Source organism: Capricornis sumatraensis, chromosome 9, assembly GCF_032405125.1.
Source record: "Capricornis sumatraensis isolate serow.1 chromosome 9, serow.2, whole genome shotgun sequence".
Taxonomy (NCBI): Eukaryota; Metazoa; Chordata; class Mammalia; order Artiodactyla; family Bovidae; genus Capricornis; species Capricornis sumatraensis.
This window is the reverse complement of record NC_091077.1, coordinates 68,840,884-68,865,807: the sequence shown is the minus strand read 5'-3', so window position 1 is coordinate 68,865,807 and position 24,924 is coordinate 68,840,884. Positions and strand designations below refer to the sequence as shown.

At 33.2% G+C, this 24,924-nt stretch overlaps 1 protein-coding gene across 2 annotated transcripts in view; it reads left to right on the top strand.

Annotated features, from left to right (window-relative positions):
- Positions 1-23,940, top strand: part of CLINT1 (clathrin interactor 1) — a 59,421-nt gene extending 35,481 nt beyond the window's left edge. Inside the window, exons 5-12 of one of the 2 annotated variants that reach the window (XM_068979695.1) lie at positions 462-626; positions 3,597-3,774; positions 7,294-7,540; positions 9,801-9,870; positions 16,321-16,395; positions 19,319-19,611; positions 21,156-21,306; positions 22,255-23,940. In XM_068979695.1, the coding sequence (XP_068835796.1) occupies positions 462-626; positions 3,597-3,774; positions 7,294-7,540; positions 9,801-9,870; positions 16,321-16,395; positions 19,319-19,611; positions 21,156-21,306; positions 22,255-22,601 (1,526 nt within the window). In that variant the 3' untranslated portion in view covers positions 22,602-23,940. Of the gene's footprint in view, positions 1-461; positions 627-3,596; positions 3,775-7,293; positions 7,541-9,800; positions 9,871-16,320; positions 16,396-19,318; positions 19,612-21,101; positions 21,307-22,254 lie in introns of both variants that reach the window. The other variant, XM_068979694.1, reaches the window with a different exon arrangement.
- Positions 23,941-24,924: the final 984 nt, after the last annotated feature.

Sequence of the window (24,924 nt, the reverse complement as noted above, 5' to 3'; positions counted from 1 at the left end):
TCAGTTTTTCAGCTATACTAAATCCGGGTAATTAGTGTTTTCAAACTTGTATTGGGGAGAGGAAGGCATTTAGGTGCTTTTCAGTCATTAAAATGTAGATTTTGTTTTGTTAAAATACTATAGAAAGAGAAAACATTTTTGGATATTAGTCCATTTTTGTATGGTTATTGTTAGTAATCCTTTTTAGTGGATATTTAATTGATTTTGCATGGCACCGTTATCTGTGCTTCTTTTTAGTTCATTTCTGCAAGCTCTTATAAGCCAGAATTGTCTCTCAGGACTTAGGATTTGATGAGGAAATGACAAAATTCAGTAACACAGTTTGCCTCTTTTTATTAATTTAAAAATATTGAAGGTGGTTTCTTACGTTGAAATATTCATGTCTTTGCGTGTGTATTAAAAGGTTTAATACATATTAACTGAATTCTTAAGGTTTTGTTTCTCCCTTACCATCCTCACAGATGAGCATGGCAAGGATCAGGGTATAAATATTCGCCAGAAGGTGAAAGAATTGGTTGAATTTGCCCAGGATGATGACAGGCTTCGTGAAGAGCGAAAGAAAGCCAAGAAGAACAAAGACAAATATGTTGGGGTTTCCTCAGACAGTGTTGGAGGATTCAGATACAGTGAGTATCAAAGACAGATTAGCACCTGAACATCAGTTTAGCTTCTTGGGTATATTTTAAGAATCACAGAAGACAAAAATGCTATTCTGAATATATATGATACTAAGACATATGTAATACTCATTTTGTTTCCTTTGGATCCTCTGGATCTATTTTTTTACTTTTGTGGTTCGAGAATATGCTTTTAATCATTAAGCATTATTGAATGACCAAACTTTGAGTTGACATACAAAGAATAAAATAGATATATGTCCTTTCCTCTTGGAGTTCCCATTCTAAGAAGAAAAGGATTCCTCTAACTTAACCATTTAGAGCAATTTAAAAAAGTTTGATCAGGAGATTCATCCTGTTAATTCAAAACCAGTTTAGTTATATTTTTGGCTAAAAATAGAGCTGCAAGTTAGTCCATCCTTAATTCCCTCCCTTAATTAAGCACTATGTTAATTTGATGTAGAAAAAGGTAACGATACCATCAGTTTTTCATCTAGGCCTGTCACATATATGTTCTTAATATATTTAAGGACAGCTAGAACATTCATCTCTCATGTTTATTTTTAATGTATAATATAGTTTTCCTAAAATAGGTCACTAGGTAGGTGCTTGAAACAGATACAGAAAGTAAGAACTCTGTTTCACAATATGTTCCTTTGGACTCGTTCTGTCTTCTTTGAATGCTGACAGTCCCTTGCCATTTTGTGTAAGGGACTGGCCAATGCTTTGTATACTTAGCAGCTGCATATTGGAACTCTCTAACCATCCACAACCATAGCTGTTTTTTATATTTGAATTTCACTGAGATCTCGTGATTCTTCATTGTAAACATGTAAAAATCTTCTATTTCTTACTTTGTGAGTATTTATAAAATATCTTCACTCTTTTGCTCCTCTGCTTTTCTTGCCATTAAAGAAAAAGTACTGCACTTAATAGGCTAATGTTTCTAATGGCAGAAAAATTCCTTTTATGTCTCATATCACATACAAGTCAGTCCTTGAATTGGCAAAAATGTTTCTCTTAAATTACATAAATATATTTTGGAGTTCTTGTTTAGGGAAGTAAGTCTTTTAATTTTTTACCCACATATTCAATAGATACTCTATTCTTTAGATTTTTCAAGGTAGCTTTAGCAGATCAATGTGGTTTTTAGCAGAAATAGCTATTTGCCACTCATTTCCTCATTCTACTTGCTAGTAGTCCTTTTTTAAATCAGCGCAATATATAATTAGATGCATTTAGACAATTGAATAAGTTTTTAGACTTCAGAGTGAACTAATTACAGCATTTGCATTTGAGATAGAATTCAGTGTCCTGTGTATCTGCATTGGCTTCTTTTATACGTTGTTTTTAATGCTATATGTATTATTCAGAGACTTAAGTAGTCAACTTTGTAACTATTTTACCTGGTTTTCATTTTGACATTAGAAAATGTCTTGCCAATATGCAGTCTCTTTGACACTTTCTTAGTATGATGCTTACCATGCTAATCAGTTTAGTTTTCATGTGCTTTTTTCATTTTTTCCTATAAACTTGTTTTTTTCAACGCCTAGTTCATCACATTGTTACTAAAGTGTACATATACATTGTTGGAAAGCTACTCACTTTTATAATACCATCCTGGCTTAAATTTTGTTTAGAAAACATTTTGTCATGTTCTCTTTAAGTTGGTGATCACTTTCAGATTTAGTAGACATATTTTTAAATCCTCTACCTCTTACAGAAAATTTTGCTCTGTAGTTTTACTTAGTAATTCAACACAATGATTTTGTTCAATCTCCAATGGGCATGTATGCCATCCGAACTTGTTAACCAACTTTTAAGATAAAAGCTCAATTATCCAGCTTTTGATTATTTTGCTGTTTCTCATTGGTCTTTTCTTTTTCTCTGCACCCTGCCTTAGTTTTCAGTCTTCTTCTTTTTAACCTCACGTGATTTCTCCGACATTTTACTCTTGGCTCTTAAGTTTGGACATGGAAATGGAAAAGGTTCCAGTTAGTGCCTACAATTCCTATCTCTCCTCTAGGCCCTCAAGGACAAGGACTAAAACAGATTTGGGGGCTTTTTTCCACTGATCTACTGACTCAATTCACAAATTCACACAGAGGCTCCCTAGGTTTTGCCAGTCCCAGCATATGTTTGGACTTGGTGTTTGTATAGATCATCACTGTTGTGAACCACCTGAGCATATTTCATCATTCTAGTCTGTATAGTTTTTGGTAGTTAGAATATTCTTTTCTTTTTAAAATAATTGAAAGGTGCTTTCCCAGGCGATGAAAGACATTTATTTTTCTAGTTTGATAGTAAAGAATGACAGTTATGAGTCTTTACACTATATTGAGATACGCAGCATTCAGAATAGTGTTTCCTATAGTTTGTGTCTTTTAAGAGATTGTTGCTGTCCAGATACTTTCCTAATAATTGAAAAACCATTAAGAGATGAGAATGAAATATAATGCAATAAGCAACTTCTGTAAAAATAAAAAGATTTCAGGACTTCCCAGGCAGTCCAGTGGTTAAGACTCTGCACTTCTGTTGCAGGAGTGCAGGTTCCATCCCTGGTCAGGGAACTAAGATCCCACATGCCTCGTGGCCAAAACAAACAAACAAAAAACCCCACAAAACCACATAAAAACAAAAAGATTTCCATTTCTCTTTTGCTTATACATCCTGTGTTGGTTTTTGTGTTTTCTTCTACTCCTTTCAACAGCGCTTAAGAACTTCTGGATATGCTGTGCTTTGCATTAAGGTTGTGTAAGTTTTCATAAACAAAAGCTTTTGAATCTGCATTCCTGCCACTTAATGACTGGCACTACATGCTGTGCCTTGCTGTAATTGTGTTGATTCAGCACTGTGGGAGCTTTCTGTTTTCCTTTGAAAACTATTTTATTATGAGGAAAAGCTTTAGAAATAAGGACTATAGACCCCTTTTGAATTTAATGTCCTTAGACTCGCTTCTCTTTTTAATGCTTTATATAGGTGAAAGATACGATCCTGAGCCCAAATCAAAATGGGATGAGGAGTGGGATAAAAACAAGAGTGCTTTTCCATTCAGTGATAAATTAGGTGAACTGAGTGATAAAATTGGAAGCACAATTGATGACACCATCAGCAAGTTCCGGAGGAAAGATAGAGAAGACTCTCCAGAAAGATGCAGGTATTAACACTTTGTCTCCTGGGTCTCTCGGAAAGGGTACTAGGTTTATTCAGGTGGGTCTTGGGTTTTTTTGTTTGAGTGTTGGCATTATCTGAAATTCAGCTTTTGTTGTTTGTTTATTTAATGGATTTTATTTTTTAAAGCATTTTTAGTTTCATAGAAAAATTGTGCCTGAAGTACAGGGAGCTGCCACATAATCCCACCTCTCTGAGTAAAAGCGTGTGCTCACACACACACTTTCTCCTGTTACTGACATCTTGCATTCATGTGTACATTCATTAACAATTGAGAACCAGTATTGTTAACTAAACTCTTCCGTTTGCATTAGGGTTCACGGTGTTGTACAGTTGGCAAATGCATAGTATCCACCATTACAGAATCACACAGAGTAGTTTCACTCTCCTAAAAGTGCTTGTGTGAAAATATGGAATAGTTTGTGAACTCTTGTCCTTGCACAGGGACATACTAGTCTAGTTCCCCAACCAAGGATTGAACACAGGCCATGGCAGTGAAAGTGCCGAGTCCTAACCACTGGATTACCAGGCAGTTCCCAGGACATGCAGATTTTCTCTGTATTGTTCCAGTTTCCATATATGCTGATTTATGCATATATTGTGTGTGTGTGTATGTATGCATACATACATAATATATACAGTATAGCTGTTTATAAGATGCTAGATCAGACATTATTTGCACTTAGTATTGGCACATTTTCCTTGTCTATGTCCATTTATGTCTAAATTTGATCACATTTCCTATATGTTTTTATTCAGGCTATTTAATTGGATTTTTTTTTCCAGTAAGAACTTTGATGGTTTATTTTGTACTTGAGCATCTGATGATCCAGGGACCTAAGGTATTGCTGAGGGATGATGAAGTTTAGTATATTAGGTTTAAAACAGAAGTTAAGGGGGTTGAAATTTAATTCTTTCTGTGACATTTCATTTAAATCATGTGTCACTGTATACCAGAAAAAAAAAAATCCAGATTGATTTTTGAGCTAAAATATTTTCACATAGTACCGGTATTTTTATAGATTTATTTTCTGATGGTGGGGTATTTGTATTTGGTTTTACATAGAATAGTACTTGGAACTTTTTAGCATTCACTTTTTGTTCTTACCTATCAGGATAGCTATTAATTAGTCTTTCTGCCAGTTAAGAGGGTAAAATATATAGCATTTAATTTGCAAAGCAAGTTTTATAAGATCTTGGTCATTTGTATCTCACCATATTGCTAGTAGGTAGTCTAGAGCAAGGATTTTACCCTTATTTTTTGGAAGTAAAACCTGAGGCCCAGTCATCTGTGTGGAACTTGCCTATAGTTACACAGAGATGCAACCACAACTTCAAGTGAGTTCATTTAACTTAAGTACCATCTCTTTTTCTCTTATTAAAAACACTCTTTGACAGTTCAGATTAGGGGTCATGAAAAAGAAATAAAAATACAATTTTGAAACTATTAAGGTTCATCTATGGAATTCCTGTCTATTTATGGAATATGGTCTTTGAAGAACCAGAATTTATTTTTAATAGTTTGAATATATTTTACAACTAGATTTCCAGCTCTTTTATACTGAAAGTATATGTATATAGTAATAATAGATAGTTGAACTTTGGAAAATTATGCCTACTTCAAATACTCTGTGCTATTTTTCCCTCATTAGTGTTTTTGTGGCCTTAGCATTTACATTTTTGGTTTGATTTAGAAAACATAATGGCCACATATTCTCTTGTTATATTCTGAAGAAGTATGGCAGTCAGGTAGGTAGGCTGGTTAGAGATCTAACTATGTACATTCTCGTTCTATTACTTTTCTCTTTGCCCTCCACATTCAGTTTTTCTTTGTTTTGCTTTGTCTTCCTATTCCTTTTTTTTTCTTTCTGTTTCTCCCTTGATTTTTTTTTTCTATGTTTGCCTCTAAGACAGGATCTGTTAGAGTTCCTAAATCTTGAGTATTCAGGTTTAAAAGAGTGAAAATTCAGTGTGTGTTTGTTTTAGTAGCTAAAGAGCACGCTAGGGACTTTATATCTTGGAGTATTTGTGAGAGAAGAATGGATTTTTAGACAAAGTTGCATGGGACCTCTTCGGCATGTTATCAGAATTTCAGACTTTTCGTTCATCATTATATTTAGAAATTCTTGAACACTGATCATATATGAAGCTTCCATTTCATTGTGTGCTAGTCAGGTTTCTGTTCTCAACTTGTAAAGAAGTTATCTTGCTCTGGAATCAAATTGAACATGAGAAAGGTAAGAAATTTCAGTTTTAGATACAGTACTGATGATGGGAATCTTCAGGTCATTTGTTGCTTAGAAGTTAGTGACAAGGGCTTTTGAATACTTAATCAGAACTAGTAGATTCCTTAAAATGCTTGTAGATAAAAATACATTTAACCCCTTTACTCAGTGTGGGAAGTCATTCTTCTTGATTCTTGATTTATACAGGCTCCAAACTGATTTATATTTAAGTAGATATTGCTTTAGTCTTAGTTAATTTGCATCAGTAGTAATACTCATAATTTTAAGGAGAATTTTAAGTATTTTATTTCAGAATATTTATAATTTAAACCACCTACTCTAAAATTAAGAAATAAAGGTAATAGAACATATTTCAGGTAATTTCTCTCTCTGTCTTACTTGTACCAGAAAAAAAACCCTCAATACATCATTACTGGAGAATACATTATTGCTGACATTTTCTATTCATGGCATATGAAATATGCATTTTTTACTCATTCTGCATTTTTATTTTATTTTTTACTTTCACACTGTTAAGGAAAAGAAGTTTTTTTTTTTTTTTAATGTGCCCAAAAAAGAATGATTTCAAAACATTTAAAATACATTTAAATTTTCTGTAGAACAGTTTTCATAGTTTTGTAAAAGTTTGATCTCCTGATTCTGTATATAGTAAATTAGAGCACAGTTGTTGTAAAGTGCACTATCTCCTTTTTCTGCATTTACAGATGAGAGTTTAATCATTTGAATTCAGATAGGATGATATTTAGAATATATTCATTGAAATTATAGTATTTTATTATATATTTGCTTAGTATATGAGAGTCACTGACAGAATTATATAAATGAAACTGTAGTTGTTGCACAAAATCCATTTCAAGAAAATGTAACTTGCAGTTGTTTGAGCTCCCAGGGTCTCATTAGTTGATTCTGATATGATAATAATTCAGCTATTTTATTTTTTAATTAAACTTTAAATCTGTAATAAATAAGCACGTGAATTATTTCAGGCCTTTTTGTTTGTACACATTTATGTAAATGCTTTTTTGTAGCAGTGTTTTAGTCTTACCTGGGGAATTTGATGGGTTCCCACTTCCCCTCCCCATTGCACACATATCATATTCAGATAGCTTAGATAACATTGTCTTGATCACTGTCAAGTAAGTCAAAGTACAGAATTTTGGAGTGACTGCATTTGAAATTCTTTAGCTCAAATCACTGAAGGCTCCATTTAAAAATAATCCCTTGTCTTATTATTTTCCTTCATTTTAAATATCTTTTAGTGACAGTGATGAGGAAAAGAAAGCAAGAAGAGGCAGATCTCCCAAAGGTGAATTCAAAGATGAAGAGGAGACTGTGACGACAAAGCATATCCATATCACACAGGCCACAGAGACCACCACCACAAGACACAAGCGCACAGCAAATCCTTCCAAAACCATTGATCTTGGCGCAGCAGCACATTACACGGGGGACAAAGCAAGTCCAGATCAGAATGCTTCAACTCATACACCTCAGTCTTCACTTAAGGTGCGAATGGCACAAGTTTACACATTATACACAACTTTATTCTTAAAAAATTACTTTTAGATTTATTGCATTCGTAGTCTCAGGCATTTCTAGGTAATCTTATTAATTATAGATCATCTGGCATATATTGAAGTGAAGTGACTGGCATATATTAGTCAGTCATTAATAATAAGAAATCTCTTTGGAGGAAGAAACCTGTCCAGTTGCTGAATGATTATCTATGCACTTTCTGTGGAAATAGTAATGACACTCTTGGTTCATTTGGGAAAAGTTGTGAATCAGAATGTAGTGCCTTTATTTCCTACTAGGCACTACCACTGGTGCCAAGTGCCAGATTCATTAAGGCAAACGTGGTAGTGTTTGAAAGTTGTAAGCAATGACAATGTGTATATATGACAAGCTTATATATAGGGGAAATGGTCTTGTTTAATACAGGGATGGTGCCTGTGATGGGAGGTTAATTTGCCTTGTGGCCAGTATTGATCAGTAGCAGCATTACTTCATGTACCGTCATCATTTTTTTTTCCACCAAAGAGATGAAACCCACTCACCAGATACCTGACTGCAAGCTAGTCTTTTGGGGAGAAATCTGCCAAAGAGGGAGGTTTACCCCAAAAGGCTAAATAGTTGTTTTGTTCCTATACCCCTGCTAGTGTTCTCACAGTTTGTACCTTCTTATCAAATGTAGCCTGCGGAAAATATTTTGCTAATGTATTCTGTGAATTGCAGGTGACTCTAAAAATAAAGCTAGTCCTACTTAGTGGCAAAAACTGTGTCAACTTTTCCCAAATATTTTCTGGTGTTTCACTCATACTGTCCTCTGTATAGATCTGATGAAAACCTCAAAATTCAAAATTATAACTCAACTTTAGTTGCAGTTAAAAGGGGGAAATGGTGCTGTTATTTCTTTGTGGTCTTAGCTTTCCCCTGCTGTGGATACAGTTAGTTAACTGATGACTCTAAGATTTGGTAGTCATAATTAAAACCCAAATACATGATGGTTGTCATATGGAGAATTCATTCCAGGTTGTATGGGGAAAATCATTCAACCTGTATATATTTTTTAAACAATAAACTGAAACTTTTTCATCTTAAAAGATTTTAAATATAAATTTGTAGTACAGCCTGAATGTATGTCACACCAAAAATATTTTATATTTGTAGTATATAAGCTTTTTGACTTTCTTTTACTGCTGAACAGATGTCTTGAACTCTCAAGTTCTTGAAAAGTTACTCAGCCACTTCAGATATCTTTCAATCTCAAGGCCTTTTTGACCCACAGTATACAGTGTTTTACCCACTCCAGTATTCTTGCCTGGAGGATCCCAGGGACGGGGGAGCCCGGTGGGCTGCCATCTGTGGGGTTGCACAGAGTCAGACACGACTGAAGCGACTTAGCAGCAGCAGCAGCATACAGTGTTTTAATCTTCAAACCTCAAATTAATATGCCTACTTATTTACAGTGTTTCCCTATTGCTAGCACTTTTTGTTCTAATTTAGTGTGTTTGTATTGAACATATTGAACCTATATATTAGAGTGTTTAGGACTATGGAGAAGAGAGAAATTACATTACAACTCTAGCCCCACAGTTTAGTTTGGAAACTAAATATAAAACATATGTCAAGGTGTATCAAACCAATATAGAATTATACTGACAAACATGATATACAGACAGTGTTGCTGAACTTCACAAAGTCATAAAATTTTAGAGCTGGATAGGATCTTGGCCTCCAATCTAGTAGATCTCAGACCTCCTTACACATTGAAATTACCAAGGGAGCTTTGTAAGACTTTACAGACCAGGATCCCACCCTGGGCAATTATGATTCAGCATATTGTATATATATGTATATGTTTATATACATATAAAATATATGTGTGTGTGTATGCTTCTCAAATGATTCTTCATTAATATTTGAGTGGGATCTGGAAGGTATGTTTTCTCATAGTGAAATACAATAAGAAAAGAATTGAGAAAGTAATCCAGGAGTAGTGGGCATGCCAAACTCATCTGATTTCTGAAAAGAAAGGAGTTAGGGGAAAGAGGAGTGTGGGTAAGTTAGGAATAGAATTACTTAAAAATATCTCTTTAAAGGGATTCAAGTTCACTTTTCTTTATTCAGAAAAGGAAATCTGCCTTTATTCAGATAATTACAGGTTTTTGTGTCTAAGTTGAGAATTAGAGATGAATAGAGCAGATTTTTTTTAAGTAGTAGAAATTTGTTTCCTAAGCTTATTAGTTTCTGTGTGTGTTTCCAGACTTCAGTGCCTAGCAGCAAGTCATCTGGTGACCTTGTCGATCTGTTTGATGGCACCAGCCAATCAACAGGTAAGCTTCGACACTGGCTTTTTGTTGGTTTCAAAGTAATTTTTTTTAATGGCAAATAAGAGATGGAATGAACATTTTTAAAAAATTTTTCTTACGGTAGATTTACTTTTAAAGTGAAATTAATGAGCCTTAAGCATTATTTAGGAGGAAATATTTAATTCCCTAAAATAAGGAAAATGAGTACTTAAGTATTTGATAATTCAGTAATCTCTCAATTTCCTTAGAACTGAGTATTTGGGGTCCCTTTACTTTCTCTGTAAGTGAAATATACTGCTCTTCCCATTTCACTGTCTTTTCATATTCTCAAATTAGCCATGCCTAGAGTTCATTTACACTTTTCATTCATTTATTCAGTAAACATTTATTGAACCAGACACTGGCCTGGGTGCTTGAGGTATTGATACAATGCTTAGTAAAGAGTCACAAATAGTTACAGACATACAGAGGAAAGGGGCATTCTGTGAAAGTGTGTAACTATCTACCTTCCATATTTTAAGAGGGCTATATCAAAAGAAAATAGTCCATTTACCATGATTTTCTCACAGAGAAGTTCAATGATTTCTTCAATTTGATTTCTAATACGTGGTAGATTTTTTTTACTAATCCCCTATAAGTTGTTTTCAAGAAAATTGGTATTTTAGGGATGCATTTGAGGATTGTGGAGTCATAATAAACTACTACAAGTCAAAGTAGCTTAATAAATAAATCTTTGTTTAAAGTTCATTTCACGTTAAAATATAACTGGCAAGATAGGCATAGAAATAATGTCAAAGTAAATCTATTGTTTCTAGTTGTGTGTAATGATTTTTCAAAACTTAATTATTTTAAAATTTACAGTAGAGTTTAAGTGGATGTTTATGATGAAAATTACTTCTCACTGATAGTTTAGTACATGTGATTAATTTATTTTACTAATTTACAGTGGGATTATTTTCTCCCACTCCTTACCTATTACCATAAAATTAATTCTTAGATTGGGTGTTAACTTACTAGGGTGTCTGGTTCAAACCAATGTCTGAGATTCTTCAATTCCCAGTCTCTCTTTTTCTGTAACTATAACTGTTCCTAAAATTATTCTTTAAACTCTATTGAACTGTCATGCCCAAAGTAACAAACAACCACATTAGTTGTTTAACAATTTATGTGCTGTCTTTTTGTATGCTGAAGATTTTAACTGTAGTATTAACTGGTAGTTAGCATGTAATCATATAGTAGAGACTTGGTGTTACATAATATCAACTACTTTGGACTTCCTGGTATGAAATATTTAAGAGCCTCTTTCATGTATCTGTGGAAAGTTTTAATGGAGCAATCAGAGAAGAATTAACTAGAAAGGTCAGATGAGTGAATCTCACTTTTCCTTGGTATTATCAGGATTGCTTTGAACAGAGAGAATTACTAAATCCAACATGCTTCCTTTGCTTGGCAAGAAACCTTTGAGTGATTTTTCTTTTCCAGTGCTAACAGTAGATTGACTAATTAAATAGAAGTAGTAGTTAATAGAGTAATTGAGACAAAGTCTGAATGAAATCTAAAATATTTCTTGTCTTAATTTTTTATTTTAATATTTTCTTAAAACCATCTGATAGTGGGTTGACAATCTAATTATTTTTTAAAGTTCTCTTCTATTTGAAACAGTTTGTTTAACCAGTTTGTGCAGAACCCCCTCCAATCAGTAAGATGAATTTCATTTCCATGAATTTCTATTTAAATATTTTTAGTAATAATAACATTTTAAATTGAATTCAGCAGTGGAAAAAAAGTTGTATTTTAAATCTTTAGCACCTGTATGTGAGAAAGTCTTAAAGAATCTACCATACTAACATTGCTATTTGGTATGCCATTTGGGTGTCATTTACCAGATGTGCCTGTGTTTATAATGGTGCCATCATGCAAGTAATATGGGCATGAACTGTAAACCTAAGCAGATATGACTTCTGTACCACTCACCAGAAAAATGTCTCCTTGGAGAAAATGGATTTTCTTTTTTTATGTGTTGTTACATCCTTCTTGTTAGCATCTTTAGAAGTATATGTGGTAAAATCGTTGCAGAATATCAACCAAGTTTAAAAATACACATATGAAACCCATTTATCAAGATTTATTTGAGACTATCTTGATATATCCCACTGTGGTGATGTTCTTTTAAGATATGTACTCAAATGATATTTTGATGACTTTTATGTATAGTATATTTGCTGTATTTAGAAAATAAGCCAGTTACAAATATAATGCCAAGAGTCATTCTGTTTCATTTTTTAGTATATATTGTCCTAAAAGTTTACATTGTCTCCTTTGTCCCTTTTGTAATTAATGAATTTAGGTCTTGATTAACATACTACTCTGTAAGTTATTTCTAGTACAATTAATGAGGTTGAAGAGAAAATCGAAAGACTTTACAAGGCTTGCGATATGTTTTGAATTTAAGCTAAAAAATATATAAGATTAACATACATCAAATCCAAAATCTTCACTATATATACATTTGAACCTGTTGCCCTGTACCCAGTTAGTGGAGGATATTTACAAGAATAGGAACTACCTTGTTATAGCCAAGTTACTGGTTGTTAGAAACCAATTTATATATTAGAATTTTCATGGGAGTTGTCTCTAGTTTAAACCAAGTTTACTAAAAATAAAATGTTTTACCATATTCTGTTTTCACTAATTAAAAGTAATGTATGCTTATTTTAGAAATTTTATGGAAAAAAAGTGATTTACTGTAACTGAGATAAAGTTAACTGTTAATAATTGGGGTGAATATTCTTATTTTATATTTTCTATATAGTCAGTATATTTAAGCATTATCTTTCATGTCTTTTTCAGGCTTCTAGATAAAGATTTTTATTATTATTACATTTTTAAAAATTTCTTTTTCACTTAAAATCTCATGACCATGCTTTAAAAATAGTTGATATTTGCAGACCTTTGCTTTATAATCTTAACATTATCTAAATATGCTGTAATCTACTTGACTGGGCAGCGTCTTATTTTTTGGACATTAGGTTTTGTTTCCAAACTTTTCTCTGTTATAAAAGTAGGGAAATAGTATCTTTGAAAATACTGCATTTTGCTAAGGAGAAAAACAGTATTTCATTTTATTTTGCATGTGTTTGATGACTGAATTTGAAACTCTTCATGTTTTATATGCCAGTTGTAACTTGTCTATTCATTTCTTTTGTCCTTTTTTTTAAAAAAAATGGGGTTGTTTATCCTTATTTTTTTAAAAAACTTATTTATATTAGTTATTCATATATTTATAATTTTTTGCATTTTCATTTTGTATTTATTAAAATTCCTCTTGGAAAAGTTTTCATAATATAATCTAGATTAAATTCTTTGTTAAAGAAAATGTCCATTTGTAGTTAAAGCACTGTCTAGTTCAGCTGTGTTTTTCCTGTTCACAGTATTGCTTTGGAAATACATGTTCCCAGCTGGTGACTGTAAATAACCTCCTTGCTGCCCTGAAAAGGCAGATGGAAATGGTTCATTTATAATGACACCTCTCATGTGGGAATCTTGAAGGATAGCTCTTATTGTGAAATTTAGCAGTCTTCCCCATGCAGCAATTTTTGGTAAATTATTCTTATTTAAATTTCCTTAGATAGATGTTATCTAGAAAAATGCTTAAATAAAGAAATTTTGTTAAATTTAAGCATTGGTATGCATAACGTCATGCATATAGGTATGGATAGTCCCTTCTCAGCGTGAGAAACTTTTCTAAATGAAATAAGAGATTTTTAATTTCTGAGATAGTTTCCAAAGTTGAGGACAACATTATGTAAAACATAAGTAGAAGCATAATCTGCAGTACTTCAAAAGATGGAGAAAAGTTAAATCCCTTTCAAGGAAAGGTGGCTTCTATTTGTAAAATATTTATATGTGTGTTTCTACTCTTTCCCCTCCATTGTTCTTAAATTAGTCATATTTGAAATTAAATTCCCTATAGTATGGTTGGAGAAAATAATAATATTTGCTGTAGACACATTATGAACATTGTATAATTTTAGTTTAGGTGTTAAAAGGTAGAGCAGTAGAATAACTAAAATAGATTCTCACTTGAAATATTAAATTCAGGATGTGACAAAAATAAAATATGTCACCAGTGTGAAATTATGATTTCACGTTATTCAGTGCTTTTCTTCACAGCATGAATTTTCTTTGTAGCCCAGACTGGATAAGATTTGAAAATCCCTAACTTATTTGGCATAATAAATTACATATTGATATCTATTCACTGCTTAAATGAAGAAAATGAAAATAATCCCCAGTTTTCCTTCTATTAATAATCCCTTAATGCTATAATAAAAGATTATCTTTCTGTTACCTAACTGTATACTTGGATCATATGTGCTTGTTTATATAGGTAAAAAATACAGCTCACTGATCTTTTGTACCCATCATCTTTTGTATATATTATGACATATGTACCTTTAGAGAGAAATCATTATGATATTTATCTTTAGATAAAGCAGAAGTAGACATGTGAGCTGTAATTGTTGCTCGGAGTAGAGAACCTTGGCCTTCATGGACGTTAGTTCATGGTGAATGGGTATATATGTGAATTTGTGCATCTTTTATGAGGTGAAGAAATGAGGAATTCGTTAGACCTGCTGATAGGTGACTATAGTAAATGTGCATTAAAAAGAAATACCAAGTATACATGTATCAGAAACTGATTTGTTCCTTTTATTACTGCTGGCCATTTATTAAGAAGGGGAGATGGTTCTAGTTTAATTAACCCAGTTGAGTGTAGCAGATGGGGCAGAATGTCTTGCAGCGATAAGACAATTCAGAAATGGCACCAGATGTTGGAAGCTGTCCCTGGTGGTGTTTGAGTGCAGCCCAGATGTTCTAGTCCCACCTGGCTAGTTTCTAAGCACTGCAGGCTAAGCAGCTGTGATGTAACCTATATAATGTTCACATAACACTAAAAGCACTATAATTGAACTGCTGCTCTAAATTTCTAAGGTTGTGACTCTTTTTAAGAGGTGAAATCTTTAAGGACAAACAAAAAACAAGGACAGCTATTTAAGGTTTTAGATCCATTGACTATTGCTGTTTCCTTGGTAACTGAATTAAGAAGTGGAATATAAAATTTAACAATGTTACTGTTCAAATTGTAGATAAAAGGAAATATTCTTATTTATGTAGTGTTTACAAGTGAAAATGTGTATGAGAATGTGATGTTATGCAAGCAGAGTTTGACCTGCAGCCTTATGATTTGAATCTCACCTCTTTAGAAACACCAGTCTGGAAGCAGCAGAAAGCTACTATTTTTTCAAATACTAAAAATGCATGTATTTGCAAGTAAATAGTAGGAGAAAAAAAAGGTCCACCTAAATCATTGCGTTCATTCTTTTTCCTGTAGTTATTAAAACTGACTTCTGTGCAGATCAACTTCAAGGTTTTTTTTTTTTTTCCTATTTCTATTTTTTAAAATATCAAGCTGCAGAAAATGTGTCACAGTTTCTCTTTCTAGTTCTTTTTTTTTTCTTATTGTACACTGTTTGAGAGAGAATTACAAGCATTGTGACATTTTACCCTAAAGTACTTGAGTATATGTCTCCTTACAACAAGGACATTTTCCATCATCATCATAATATAATGATCATACTTTGGGAATTTAACATTAAAACAGTATTACTGTATAATAGACCATATTCACATTTCCCTGGTATCTCAATTACATCATTTCATGCATTTTGTTTACTTGTCATGTTCCTTTAGGCTTCTTTAATCTGGAGTGGTCCCAGTCTTTTTTGTCTTTTATGATGACATGTTCTGAAAATCTGGAGAGTTGTTTTGCAGAATATCCCTCAGTTTGTATTTGTCTGATTTATTCCTCATGACTGGATTCCCGTTAAATATTCTGGGAAAGAATTTCTGCATGGGTGATGATCTCTTTTTTAGTCCCTTACATTAGAAGGCCTATGAGTACTATATTCTCCAGTTATTAGTGACATTAAGTTTGAGCACCTGACATTGTTTAAGATGATATCCATCTAATTTCTGCATTGTAAAAATAGCTTCATCCCTTTTTATTTGTAAATAATCTGTAGGGTGATGATTTGAGAATATGTGATTATCTTATTACCCAGAAACATGTTTCCCAGGTTTTAGCATCCATTGAAGATTCTTATAAAGGGCGTGATTAGCCAGATAAACTGTATGCCTACATTAGGTTTGTGAAGTCTAAGTAAGGGATAACTTTAATAACAGTTGTATCAATCAGTAGAGATATAGAACTGAGAATGTTAGAGAGTTGGTGATAGCTGAAAGGGAACATGGTGGCATAAAAAGCTAGATCAGCTAACTAGCTTTTATGATAGGTCTTGGGGTCTAATATATTGAGTAATTTTTGAGTACTGTGCTAAAATAGCTTCCTAATAAAACTGCTATCAATTGTGCTGTGGTCCTAACAATTTTTCCCTCATATTTAATTTCTAGGAGGCTCAGCTGATTTATTTGGAGGATTTGCTGACTTTGGCTCAGCTGCTGCATCAGGCAACTTCCCTTCCCAAGGTATGATATGATTTGACTGGCCAGAAATCTAGAGGCAGTGAAAAGGTTACCAAAACAGCTCTTCCCCCACCGTATTCCCTATCTGCTTCTTTTGGCCATTTTTCTACTTGTAGTATTTGTAATTCCCACTTATCAAATAATTTATTCACAAAGGTATTTTATTAGACTAGTATCCTAGATGTGCCCAATGAATTAATTTCATTGCAGACTACTCAGGTACACCTAAATAAAGTTCTCCTCACTCATAAGTGACTCTTGTTTAGTTTCCTCTGGAGGGAGGAAGTGGGTGGGGGTAGGTGGGTAGGAGTGTGAATAAGTATAAATCTCATCTTAGCAAAAGAAAATATTAATGATTTTCTTGAATGAAATTCAAGGACATTGGAATTGGGCAGACTGTTTTGCCAAAATTAATTTCTTTGAAATTTAGGTATCTTAAGAGAATTTTTATGAAAAATAACTGAACTTCATTTTGACATATCCTTGAATGTGAGGAAAATAAAACTTCCTCATTCCATGTTAGTTAAATAAGAAATTTTAAAATACCCTAGATTTGCTGTGATCCATTCACAGTATTGGTAAAGATCAAATCATTATGTTGTCTACCTGAAACTAACAGAATGTTACATATCAATTAGACCCTCAATTTTTTTTTTGATGGCAAAAAAGTGCTAACATCTAAGCAAATACAGACTTAAACATCGTGGATTGAGTGAAGGGCTTGTATTTTTCCCCCTTTTTATTAATATGTTTTATCTTACTGCCTCTGCCATATGCTTTAGTATATGAGCCTCTACCTTTCTAAGATTGGGAATAATGCTTCTTGTCATGGTTCTTGATAATGTCCATAGAAATGTGTAGAATGGAGTCTTAAGTTCATTATTAAGTGTCTCTTAGGTTGTAAAGTGTTGGTTCTAATGTTTTTTCCATAAAATCTGGTCGGTCTCAAATTTGAGAGATAGTATAAAAAACTTACATTTAAAAATCATAAGCATGAGGTGAGGCAAGGAGAAAATATTTAACTTAATTAGTCTTATTTTAAGTAGAGTTGTATGTCCCCATTAAATTAGATTAAAATTTATATTTAGTAACAGCTAGTTTAGGTTTGTGAGGATTTAGGAAGAAAGTTGCATAGTTTTTAATGTGAGTTGGGTTATTTGGACAACTTGTATAAATTCCAAGTATTTCCCAGAAATTAGCATTGTGGAGTAATGAAGTGCTTCATTTTAAAAGGGTGACTATGACTTTTAAACATTAATACCTTACTTTAGGCAAATCAAAGTGGAAAATAAACATTGCCCTAGTTTTATAGGCTGCTTGTGTAATTCTCAAAAGTTTTATGTATATAAAGTTGCCTACTATGCAAATAATTCAAATATGTTAATGTTGGTAAGTGATGCATCTCTTCATCTGTATGCGTGTGATTAATATAACCTGATCACCATTACGCAAGGGGCTGAAACTGTTGCAACAATGATTAATCATTTCTGAACAATATATGCCTCACTAGAAATCTCTTCCTCTCATGATTAATCATTTCAGATAAAGTTTTCAGAAGGGGCAACACATTTTGCCCCAGTTTCCATTCTTACTCTGTTTTCTAGATCAAGTAGATAGAAAATCAGCATACAGTTTACCTTTATCCAGCAGTCTTCTTTAAATTAATTTAAATTGTTTAATATATAGAACTAATTGTAAAACTTAATTCAGTCGTGTTTATAAAGAAGATCAAAGACATATTTTAGCAAAACCCTGAGGTAATGAATATTAGCCCAGTTCTTACATTAAATTGTTAATAGAGCTTGGGGTTTCTAATGAATTATTTTCTCTTTTGAGGGTGCTTATAATATAATATGGTAATAGAAGAATATAATTGTAAAGACTTAATGTTATTGTTCTCTTTTGATATTCAGCATAATGAGATACAGTATTGAAGTGGTTGCTTACCTTTTAGGCTAGACAAAATGTATTTCCAAGTTGTAAGTGAAGATAGCAAAGAAATGGTGTTAATTAACTTGGAACTGGATATTATTCACTTTCAGATGACAGTTTACATGTAGCTCTTTCTTCACCTTTGCTTTTTTCAACTTCCATTAATTCACATGTATCTATTTGTCCCTTTCTTGAAGTAAGATTTGTTTATTTTGTATAGACTAATTAAAAAAATTTTTTTAAGTTCTTAAACTTATTATACTTTGAAGCATAGTGATAGTTTTGTTCCTTTTTAAAAAAATATTAGCAGGAGTTCCCCTCTTAAGACTTGCCCCACTTTTTAATGTAAATAGATTGAACAGTTGCATTTGAAGTGAGCAGTTTTCTAAGGTTATAATATCATAGCTCTCTGTAGCCTTTGTATTGTAAGTGGAAGCATGGCCAAATGGGTGAGAACTTCTTACAGAAATTTACTAGTCCTGCTCTTAATTTCGTTGTGTTTTTGTTTCATGTTTTAATGAATTTGGGGTTTTATTTCCATGAGATGGTATAAGTCATAGCTTGCTTTCTCTTTGACCCTTTCCAAATAATGAATGAACTCTCCCAGCAAAAGGTTTAACCAGTTTAGAGTTTTGTTCTTGTTTTGAGGGGAGCTCAGGCTAGTTCATATTAATTTAGCTAGAAACGTAGTTGATATGCATGCTTAGGTTAAAGGAAAGTTTTGGTTTCTATCATTTCTTGTTGTTACCTTAGACCTGCCAATGGCCAGAGGTGGATTTTACTTTATATGTGGAAGTTTTTGTTTTTTCTTTGCCACCTTGTTAAATAACACTCATGGAATATTCATGAGAAAAAATAACATCCAGATGGAGATGGTACCTACAGATGCTAATTTGGATGGACACAGATCAGCTCTAATTTGTTTCAGTTGGTAGATTGTTACATTTGTTCTGGGCATCTCAGAAACTTTCTTACCCTTATCATTCTTTCTCAGTAACAGCAACAAGTGGGAATGGAGACTTTGGTGACTGGAGTGCCTTCAACCAAGCCCCATCAGTCCCTGTTGCTGCCAGTGGCGAGCTCTTCGGCAGTGCCTCACAGCCAGCTGTAGAGCTTGTCAGTAGCTCACAACCAGCTTTAGGCCCACCTCCAGCTGCCTCAAATTCCTCAGACCTATTTGATCTTATGGGCTCATCACAGGCAACCATGACATCTTCCCAGAGTATGAATTTCTCCATGATGAGCACTAATACTGTAGGGCTGGGTTTGCCCATGTCAAGATCACAGGTAAGTTACCTGCCTCCCTTGGAAATGGTAATTCATAATTTTTGATGTGCTGTGACTAATCTAATGGAAGGTTGGCATAAAACAGAAAAATAAGTATGTGATACATGATTACTTTTGTACATTGCATTTACCTTGTGCCCTTTCCCCTGGAATAGTCATCTGGTTCTCCAGGGCAAGGCTTTCCCACCCATCTGGCTATCCATGCAAAGCCAAGTGTAATGCCTTTCACAGAGGAGGCATTTGCTGAAAATTTTATTGAACAAATAATTGGTATTTATTTTAATAGTTTAAAAAAGTGTTTTTAAGAAGAAGGAATAGAGATATATTGCTAATATAGAAGATTATTCTCTAAAATAATGTACTTCCCTATTCTAGGCCTCCTATACATTATATACTGTTTATATAGGCTTTCAACTCTCACTTTCCTAAAGACAACTGAATAGGAACTTTGTAATTCACTTTTAAAAATTAAATCTAAATCACCTGATACTCACTTAGAACTAAAACAAGTGCATATTTGTCTGCAGTTGTACCAGGAACTTGCTACTTTTGACTCAGGCTATTCAGAATATTTGCTTATGATGCTAATTATTCAGTTTAATGTGTAGATTACCTTCTTTGGGGTGTTAGGATGAAGGGAGAGATGGAAGAAACAGAAAGGTGACTCATCTGTATAACAGATATTAGACCTAACATTAAAAACAAAGGACATAAAAGCCATACCAGTGCCATTAAATTGAACTGAACAAGCCCAAGCTGGTTTATTCTTTATAGCATTTCTTTCGTATGGTCTTATCATAAAGCCAGTCTACTTATTCACAATCTTAGTTGCATCTGTGTTGTGATTCTTTGCATTGGTCCATTTTTAATTATTCCTCCTACTCCTATCTCTCCCTTTTTCTGTCCTTGCTGCAGTTATTCTGGTAGTAATGACCAGGTACCTCTGCTTCTTTTTCCTGAATCTCTCCTCCTGAATTGGTCCATATTATAGCAAGTTCCACTAGTGTTGTTCACTTTAGGTAATAGAAATGTACATGGAGCAAGGATATATCAGTCGGGTTTTCTGGAGTATAATTTGCTGTCTTGATGGTTTTGCTTTTTTTTTTTTTTTTTAGCATGAGAACTTATACCCTGAATTCCATTTTGTAAGAATAAATTTCCACTTGTGTATTTACTTAAAGTTGTACTAACCTGAAGTTAGTAGTTACCTTGAAATGGTGGCTTCTAGACTTGGGGTGATGGGAGGATAATTGTTAATGTAAATATCTTAGTTTTTTCTCCAAATATGATTTGGACTTCAGGAGGAATATTATGGGAGGCTAGTGGTACAGGAAGGGTATTGAAGACCTTCATATAGAACATTAAAAGTTTCAGAAGTTTATTACAAAGTCTAGTATATATCAGTATTTGGAGTTACTGTGATTAACCTGCCATTTGATAATCTTTATAGATAAGATACTTAATTTTTAGAGCATTTTTCTATTTTCCAGCCTTTGCAAAATGTTAGCACAGTGCTGCAGAAGCCTAATCCTCTCTATAATCAGAATACAGATATGGTCCAGAAGTCAGTCAACAAAACCCTGCCCTCTACTTGGTCTGACCCCAGTGTAAACATCAGCCTAGACAACTTACTACCTGGTATGCAGCCTTCCAAACCCCAGCAGCCATCACTCAATACAATGATTCAACAACAGAGTAAGTTACTGCAAGACATCCATTTGTTTGTGTGCTTGTAATCCTTTGCCCTTATGCCAGGACTACTTTAAAACGTATTGAAGGCAGCTTTGTGTTCACATTAAGATTTTTTTTCACATAAGATCTGGTATCCCTCCTGCCGCATTAAATTGCTTTGTATTCTGGTCTTAGCATGATAACATTTATTGTATGATGGTGAGTTTTGACAGCCTGATCACTAAAATAAAAAATACTGTTTTTAACATAGGCAAATATGTCAAGGAAACAAAACTCATCTGAACTCCATAATCCAGGGATAATCACCATTAATTGATATTTCTTCACATTCCATCTTTGCTAACTGCATTTTTAATGCTTGAGAGCGTTATGTCTATATTTCTTGGAGTTCACATTCAACATTAAATTGTTGTTTTTCCTATGTTGAATATTCTTAAGAAAGTATGATTTTTGTATCTTTATAGTTATCTATCGTATTACTGTGCAGTTCGTCTATTTCCGTTGTTTCAAGCTTTTTGCTATAAATAACTCCATGATTTTGTGTAAATCTTTGTACTTGTGATTTTTTTCCCCTTAGTATGATGTTCTAAATATAGAGCAAGTCAAAGGATAAAATCTTTTTAAAGGTTTTGATACACAATAGCTCTTGACAACTTGTTAGGTTGGATTCAATAATAGATTTTATAGGAATGATTTTAAATTGCCTGATGTTTTCCCCCAGGCCACTCCTATGTTTCTTCATCTTGGGGAAACCAGAGCTGACAGCTGCTGAATATTTCTCATGAGTAATCAATACAAGTTAATTGACAATTGACTTCTCTTATAAAATCACTATGAAGTAATTTTATTGGGGCTTACAAGTATTGATGGTCAGGAAGATTGTATTATTTTTCTGCTGTCTAAGTCTAAGAATTCAGAATGGTAAAGTTCTTTTGTCTCTTCTTCTGTTAGATATGCAACAGCCTATGAATATGATGACCCAAAGTTTCGGAGCTGTAAACCTCAGTTCTCCATCGAACATGCTTCCTGTCCGGCCTCAAACTAATCCTTTGATGGGGGCACCCATGCCTATGAGCATGCCCAATGTGATGACTGGCACCATGGGAATGGCCCCTCTTGGAAATAGTCCAATGATGAACCAGAGCATGATGGGCATGAATATGAACATAGGGATGTCAACTACAGGGATGGGCCTGACAGGCACAATGGGAATGGGCATGCCCAACTTAGCCATGACTTCTGGAACTGTGCAACCCAAGCAAGATGCCTTTGCAAATTTCGCCAACTTTAGCAAATAAGAGAATATAAAGGAACAGATTGAGTGAAGGATTTTTAGTGGTGTAGATAGGTGATGTTGGGATGGAAAATGCTCATCAACTCCCCTTTCTTTTATCAATTAATTAAAATAAACCTACATTAAGAGCCAAAAAGGCTGTTTTATAAAAGTGAAATGTCTAGTATTTTAGATGGCCAGGCAAGGGCACTTGATGAGGCAGTCTGAAACTTTTTTCCAGTGAGACCACAAATGGGGTAGTGAGATCGTTGAAAGCCTTTATAAATTGAAGAGCCAATTTTAATATCATAATATGTGGGAAGACTAGAATAGGGCTGAATAAACATGTTTGAATATCAAATTTTATACTTTTCTTTTCCTGAAGAACTTGATTTTTCTGTCCCTGAATCACCTTGTCACAATTGGGTCTGTTCCTTTTACTACCACTCTTGAGTCCATATATGAAATCATTAAAGTTGGATGATCAGTTTTTTATAAAAATATATATTTTTGTCCAAAAAAGGCATACATATGTGATTATGGCTAAATCAAAGGTAACTGGAATGTATATACTTTTGCTAATGTTCCAACAACACTGCTATTATACTATCCAAATTTTTATTGTAACAAAACCTCTTTAAGCAATTGGTGTCAGCTATGGGACTTTTCCCATTTCTTCTGCTATAATTATCCTGTGCAGAACTAGAAAAAATATTTTTTTCGGGACTGCTCTATGGTTTCCTTTAAAGAAAAAAAACCTCCAGTATTTTTGGTTTTAGCAGTCATTATTTACACTTTGCAGTGATTAACTTGGTAAGACTTCCCTTCCATGTTTATCCTTGTAGCCACCACATAATAGGAACAGTCAAAGAGAAAAATATTTATTTTTTTTGGTGTCTTTTAAAAAAATTGAAAAGGTGAAAACTCATTAAGACCTTAAATATAAATGTAAGAACTCAACAATGTTGGCTTTTAGATTTTATACAGTATTGTTTTGTTTTGGTTTTGAGTGTATATAATATGGCATTAGCAATATGGTTCCAATAGAGGTGAGTTAAATATCTATATTATTAAAGGAGACCTGTAGCAGTCAAAGATTTTATTGATTTAATGCAAATAAAGGAAATTAATTAAGATGTTTTTGTTTTCCTGCTGTAATTCTGCATTAAGCTCACATGAAAATCATGATTCTAGAGTTTGGAATGCAAAATTGTTTCACCCTCAAGCTGGGAATATTTTTTAAAATGAATAATATAGGTATCAAATTATTACCTCCCCACTTTGTGTTGAAATTTTTTTAATTAAATTGATGAAACTTTGTTTCCATTGTATTCATAAAGTTCTGTTATACATAACATTAAAATGTTCATTAAAATCAATGTTGAACTGCTTTTTCTTTCATTATGTTAGACATTTGAAACCGTTTGGGGAAAAAATAATTATAATTTGGGTAAAGTAATTTTTATAAATAATTTAAAATTATTTAATGACTTCTCTATTCCTTCCTATCAGACTCTACTGTTAGGAATTAAAAATGAAGCAGCAAAGATATCCTGACCTGCTCCATTTTTGCTAATGTTCCATCTACAACATTTCTAATTAGGCAGATATTCATGTACTTCTGCTAAGCAGTAATGAAAAGTGATTCATTTGCTGAATAAGAGATGAGAGAGAGTGTAATTAGCTGACTGTGGTTTTTAATCTTTCAACAATTCAATGTGTTTAAATTAGTTTCAAAGAATAGGAGCTTTCAAGTGCTGTTACTTCAGAGCAATCAAACCAGGCTCTGGTAAGCAGCATGGAGAGTATCTTCTCTGATACTTGAAATCTGTAATCTTGAATTTTTTCTTTAAATTGAGAAGTATAGCATCACCTTCTCAAATATATCCGGTCCTTAAAAGAAATAGTTTGTTTCTAAACTTTTGTGTTTAAAAAAATTTTTTTAATAAAACTGAGATTTATCTCAAGCATTTTTTGTACTATGGCTTCTTCCAGTGTTGTACTTCTGTAGACAAGTGAGCCCCTACCTTAGTTATTACTGTGTCTCAACATACAGTTTGCTGTTTTACTAGTAGTTTTTGTTTCAGAGCCCATGAAAGGAAAACAAAACTTGCCTCATTGGGGTTCCATTCAGTTTAATGAACATTTGCTTAATATTTGGGGGTGTGAAGGAGAATTTGGGGGTGTTCTTGCAATTTACATACACTTGTGTGACTCTCCACTGCCATTCCAGATTCACTTTTTTTCCCTCTTCAGATGTTTTTTACTTCTTTGTTATCTTTCGGAACCATAAATGTATACAGTGTTCTTGTACAGTACTTTGGATGTTTACTTTTTTAAAAATTTTA